We start from the raw sequence: 5,887 nt of genomic DNA, 5'->3' as shown, positions 1-5,887 counted from the left end.
GGTGTTTGCGCCTTCTTCCTATCCCAGCCTTAGATGGTGGCCATGGGGTGGGGAATAGAAACCTTTGTGGGAGCAGTTGTAATGGAGCACAAATGGTGCCTATATTGTGCGGTGAGCTCAAGGCAGATGGCATGATCTTGTCCTCAAGCATGGTTTCTCCCCTCTGTTGGTGTGGATTTCAGAGACCCAGAAGTCTACCTGAAGACTTAGATTCTAGTGGAATCACAAGAATCTGTAGGCACCTTCACTGCTCGCCTTCTCCCCAATTCTTTACTCAGGAATACTGCCAGAAATTGTTGGAATAAGTCAGCCCCAATCATAGCTACTGCCTAAAATTTAGAAAACTTGCCACTAGTAAGTGGCATTTATGGAACACTTATTATGTGCTACAAAATATCCTAAGTGCTTTCTCTATACGGACAAGCATTTGTTGCTACTATTTCCATTTTGTGGATGGGGAAGCCAAGACATAGAGGTTAAGTACTACTTCCCCAAAGTTACACAGCTAGTAAGTGGCAGGGTACTTCCGAACCCAGAGATGCAACTCCTGAGTTGGTATGAATTCAGAGTTTCTTGTGAAGATTGAGATCATCTACGTAAAGCGCTCAGAATCATCTTTGGCACATAGTGAGGACTCAAGTCATTTTAAAGCATCCCAAGTAGGACTCCAGTATGGAGCTCTGAGAGAAAGGCATTTGGGTCAGTTAAGTAGTTTTTTGTTTGTTTGTTTGTTTGTTTTTTGAGATAGAGTCTCACTGTGTTGACAGGCTGGAGTGCAGTGGCACAATCTCAGCTCACTGCAGCCTCCACCTTGCGGGTTCAAGTGATTCTCATCTTCTCGTCCTCAGCCTCCCGAGTAGCTGGGATTGATTACAAGCACGTCAACTAAGTATTTTCTTTTAAATGTATTTTTCAAGACAAATATTTTAGCCTGCCTGGTGAAAGTAACCCTAGTTTGTTAGCTGGGCATGGTGGCGCACACCTGTAGTTCCAGCTACTCGGGAGGCTGAGGCAGGAGGATCACTTGAGTCCAGGAGTTAGAGGTTACGGTGAGGTACGATCTTGCCACTGTACTTCAGCCTAGGTGACGTAGTGATACCCTTTCTCAAAAAAACAAACCCCAGGCAGGGCGCAGTGGCTCACGCCTGTAATCCCAGCACTTTGGGAGGCCAAGGCAGGTGGATCACCTGTGGTCAGAAGTTCAAGACCAGCCTGGCCAACATGGTGAAACCCTGTCTCTACTAAAAATACAGAAAGTAGCCAGGTGTGGTGGCACGTGCCTGTAATCCCAGCTACTCGGGAGGCTGAGGCAGGAGAATCACTTGAACTCGGGAGGCGGGGGTTGCAGTGAGCTAAGATCACGTCATTACACTCCAGCCTGGGCAACAGAGCGAGACTCCATCTCACAAAAACAAACAGAAAAACCCAAAAAACAAAAATCCTAGTTTGGTGGGGGTCAGTTGACACTTAAACAGCCTTGGACCTATGGAGGTCAGAGAGGAATCCAAGTTTCCCTGTTAAGATATTGGAAGAAGTCCACATTCCTGGCATAGTTATTTTTCTGGCTACAATTTAACTAGGGCACTTCCTTCTGGACCTCAAGATCTATAATTATCTAAACTGAACACAACCTTTGGTGCAGGCTAGGAAGGTTCTGTGCCTGTTCCGCACCATCACAGAAACTTTTTAGAAATGACCTCAGCTCTTGTCTCCTCCATGGTCTGGCAGCCGTACAACCTGCCAGAGTAATCATTTTGTCCTAGCCTTAACCACTATTGACCTGAGCTCTTACCACCTTACTTCTGGATTTTCTTCAGTGAGCTTATTTTCCTGCCTTGCCTCTGGTGAATAAATAAAACATAAATAAAATGCAAACATGAGTTTCTTGGTGCTGTGGACCTTAATATTGCAGCTATTTCTATGAGCCTATTCCTAGATGCAGCTGACTACTGTCTAGAATTGTAAATGTTCAACAAACAGTATTGCTGGGAAAAGCTGCACACCTAGTTGAAGGTATTGCATAGTCTTTAGAAAACACCAGTTATGAGGAGAGACTTCTGAGTTTGGAAAAGGTAAGCTAGGTTTAAATAGCCCTTGGGACCACAGGCATCACAGTCAACATCGGTTCTTTCTTTGGCGTCATGCTAATTCCTTGGCAACTTGTAAAGACCCAAATGAGGACCTCTGCTTGGACAGCCTAAGCTGAGGAGCACCCTCCCTAAGAAAAGGGCAAGCCACCAGAAGCCACTGTCTGAAAATTTCCACCCAGGTTTCTCCTAGATCACTTCATTTGCTAGAATGACATTGAGAGAAAAGCAAGAAAGGGGCAGTAAAGATAAAATTAATTTATTTGACCTCACAACTTCATGGGCCATACAGGAGCCCCACAGTCCTAGAAGCACGGCCTGTCGCAGTGGGCTGGGGAGGCCAGTTCTCTGGACTGCCTGCTCCCTTGTCCAGAGCTGCCTTGGGCCAGGTCCCTCCTGACCCCGTCATCCTGCTCCCACATGCAAGGGCCGTTCAGGTCCACCTGCAACAAACCCAGGCCTGCCTCTGGCAGCAAGGACAGGGCCTCGTGGGTGGCAGCAGCACTGGTCCTCGTGGCTGTGAGTGTGGGTGGGTGGGTGGGTAGGTGGGGAGGAGGGCAGTCAGGAGGGTGTGGTTCAGTGCAGAGAGCTGCTGTTCTGCTCTTCAAAGGCCATCTTGCCCAGAAGTTGGCTGTCCAACTCCACCCCACTTACAGGCAGCTGGAAGAAGTTCATTTCAGCTGCTAAGGCTGCCATGGCAGAAGGGTCCTGGCCAAACTGAGCTCGCAACATCATGTCCATTTTCTCCAGTCTCCTCTTGAGCCGCTTGGCCTCTCGCTCTCGGATGAGCCGGGCCTGCCGCTTTTCCGGGGTTTCGTTGGCCCGCTTCAGCCTCATGGCCTCCCGATCCCGCTGCAGCCGGCGTGCCCGCTGCTCATCTGTCTCCTGCATGCGCTGCAAGCGCTTGGCTTCACGGTCCCTCATGCGCCTCACCTCCCGCTCCTCAGGGGTCTCATTGTCCCGCCGGCTCTTCTTGGCCGTGCGCTCTCGTTCCAGCCGCTGCAGTCGTACTTCCAAAGGCTCATTCTGTCGACGTAGGGCCCACTTGCGTACACTGGGAGTCTGGGCTTCCAGCAGTTTACGGTAGGCAGCACAGTTGTTGCACACAAGCAGAATTCCAGCAGGGTATACTGGAGGACTAAAGGCAATGTCCTTTCCCTCAGCACTAGAGGGGCCTTCATTGTGGACTGTGGGTAGGGATTCCATATTGAGTACTTCAGGAAGTTTCTCACTGGAAAGCAAATATTTTGGATGGTTAGTGTTTCCTTCCAGCAAGAGTTGGGACTCCAGCCCTGCCTTATTCTTTTCCTATGAGGCCAGTGGCTCCACGTTCACCACAAGGGGTCAGTTTGAATGCTTGGTGGACCTCTTCTACTGCTCCATCCCTTCTCTTTGCTCAAGAGTTGTCTACCAACTCTATTTTTTTTTTGATACACAGTCTCACTCCGTCACCCAGGCTAGAGTGCAATGGCACAACCTCGGCTCACTGCAACCTCCACCTCCTATGTTCAAGCCATTCTCCTGCCTCAGCCTTCTGAGTAGCTGGGATTACAGGTGGCTGCTACCACGCCTGGCTAATTTTTGTATTTTTAGTAGAGATGGGGTTTCATCACATTGATCAGGCTGGTCTCAAACTCCTGACCTTGTGATCCACCCGCCTAGGCCTCCCAAAGTGCTGGGATTACAGGCGTGAGCCACCGCACCCGGCCGGGTGTCTACCAACTCTTAAAGCCCATCTGGAGTTAATGACTGAGCCACCTGCCACAGCAACGCACCAGAAATCAAACAAACCCTAGGCGTTTTCACTCAAGTCAGAATAATGGTTTTGATAAGAGCTTTGCAGGGGCAGTCCTGCTGTGGGAATGGAGGCTCCTGGAGGTGGAGACCTCCTTCAGGCAAGGTGCAGACCACCAACTCACCTCCTTCCCGTGCACTGCCTGCATGCAAAGGCAGACACTGCACTGTACACTAGACAAACGGGACAAGGACACAATGTTCCAGTCTTCCTAGGACATGGAGGAGACTGCGTCCTCATGCCAGGGTCCTCTCCACCCTATAACTTCTTTCTCCATGCTTTATCATGAGTGTTCTTGGAACTGCCTACATCGCTTTCTAGTTGAAGATATTCTGATGGGAAAAGAAATGGGAATTCACTTTCCTTTGGGGTATGTGGTGGAATAGGCACATTTCCTAGCCTTCTTACTGGTACTTCCAAAGAGCATGCATCAGCTGCCTGTGCATTACCTATGCCTAGCCTTCGCTTTGACTTCAGAAAGCAGAACTCACACCCAGTAATTTGCTCCCAGCACAACAGGGATAAGTGCCCAGCTGACCTGTTAAAAGTGGCATGGCTGGTGAACCGGGCTCCACACACAGCACAGTTAGAACGCTGGTCCTCCGAGTGGATTAAGAGGTGGCGACCCAATGACCCCGGGGAGCTAAGGGCCCGGCCACAGACAGGACACATGTAGCTCTTGGCGCTCACCACTGCTGCAGTGTGCTGTAAAACAGAGCCTTGATCTGTCAGTCTTGTGCTACCTCCAGGACAATCTGCACCCACTTAGAAATGACTTTTGGGAAATGTCCCCTTTCTTTAGTCTCAGAATAAGGAACTTGCAAGTATTCTGTTTAGCCCCTAGAAAAGTCAGTCTCTTACATTAGAGGCCCTGGCCATTTAAACCAGTGCTTAGATTTCATTAGCTTGAGCTCTGCCTACATTCTGGGACATGTGGCTGACTTAAGGAACAGTGGGGGCCAGGCACGGTGGCTCATGCCTGTAATCTCAACACTTTAGGAGATCGAGGCAGGTGGATCACAAGGTCCGGAGTTCGAGACCAGCCTGGCCAATATAGTGAAACCCATCTCTACTAAAAATACAAAAATTAGCCGGGTGTAGGGGCAGGCGCCTGTTGTCCCAGCTACTCAGGAGGCTGAAGCAGGAGAATTGCTTGAACCTGAGAGGTGGAGTTCGCAGTGAGCCAAGATCATACCACTGCACTCCAGCCTGGGTAATAGAGTGAAACTCTGTCTCCAAAAAAAAAAAAAAAAGAAAGAAAGAAAGAAAAAGAAAAGAAACAGTGGGGCACCAGGGCCCTCTTCAGAGCCTGAGAGGAATTCCTGTCTCGAATAATTTCTCTCTGTCTCCCTGGCTCACACTGTGCAGGTACAAATACGTGTTAAAGGAACAAGAAAGGCCAAATCTTGAAGCTGGCCTAGAATACGGGTATGCAACAGGTATTTATATCTTGCTTTCTCAATCTTCTGAAGATAGTCTTCTGAAGAAATACTGGTTCACACCAATTTTTAACATACCATTTGTGTTAAAATTTTTTTTTTAGACGGAATCTCGTTATGTCACCCAGGTTGGAGTGCAGTGGCACAATCTCAGCTCACTGCAGCCTCCGCCTCCCAGGTTCAAGCCATTCTCCTGCCTCAGCTTCCTGAGTAGCTGGGATTATAGGCGCGTGCCACCACAGCTGGCTAATTTTTTTGTATTTTAGTAGAGACAGGGTTTCACCATGTTGACCAGGCTGGTCTTGAACTCCTGACCTCAAGTGATCTGCCCACCTTGGCCTCCCAAAGTGCTGGGATTACAGGCATGAGCCACTGCGCCTGGCCCATGCTAACTAATTTTCTTTTCTTTAACACAAAGCCCTCATTATTAGTATACATTCGTTTCTATTTCACCATTTAAAATATGCATTAAATAATTTAGAAAAAAAATCACTTAATTTTCACAGTGCGTCTGCCCGGAAACCCAGAACGTGTTTATCTAATATATCTCATGTATTTTCTAAAAT

General features: G+C 48.6%; 1 protein-coding gene across 29 annotated transcripts in view; it reads right to left on the bottom strand.

Annotated features, from left to right (window-relative positions):
* Positions 1-2,330: 2,330 nt before the first annotated feature.
* ZNF821 (zinc finger protein 821) overlaps positions 2,331-5,887 on the bottom strand; it is a 166,489-nt gene continuing 162,932 nt past the window's right edge. For 26 of the 29 annotated variants that reach the window (XM_077983790.1, XM_015126583.3, XM_077983784.1 and 23 more), the window contains 2 exons: positions 4,421-4,587; positions 2,331-3,318 (listed from right to left, as the gene is read on the bottom strand). In XM_077983790.1, coding sequence (XP_077839916.1) covers positions 2,664-3,318; positions 4,421-4,587 — 822 coding nt within the window. In that variant the 3' untranslated portion in view covers positions 2,331-2,663. 29 annotated transcript variants of the gene reach the window in all.

Source organism: Macaca mulatta, chromosome 20, assembly GCF_049350105.2.
Source record: "Macaca mulatta isolate MMU2019108-1 chromosome 20, T2T-MMU8v2.0, whole genome shotgun sequence".
In the NCBI taxonomy this organism is placed as follows: Eukaryota; Metazoa; Chordata; class Mammalia; order Primates; family Cercopithecidae; genus Macaca; species Macaca mulatta.
This window is presented reverse-complemented; position numbering and strand designations above follow the sequence as displayed.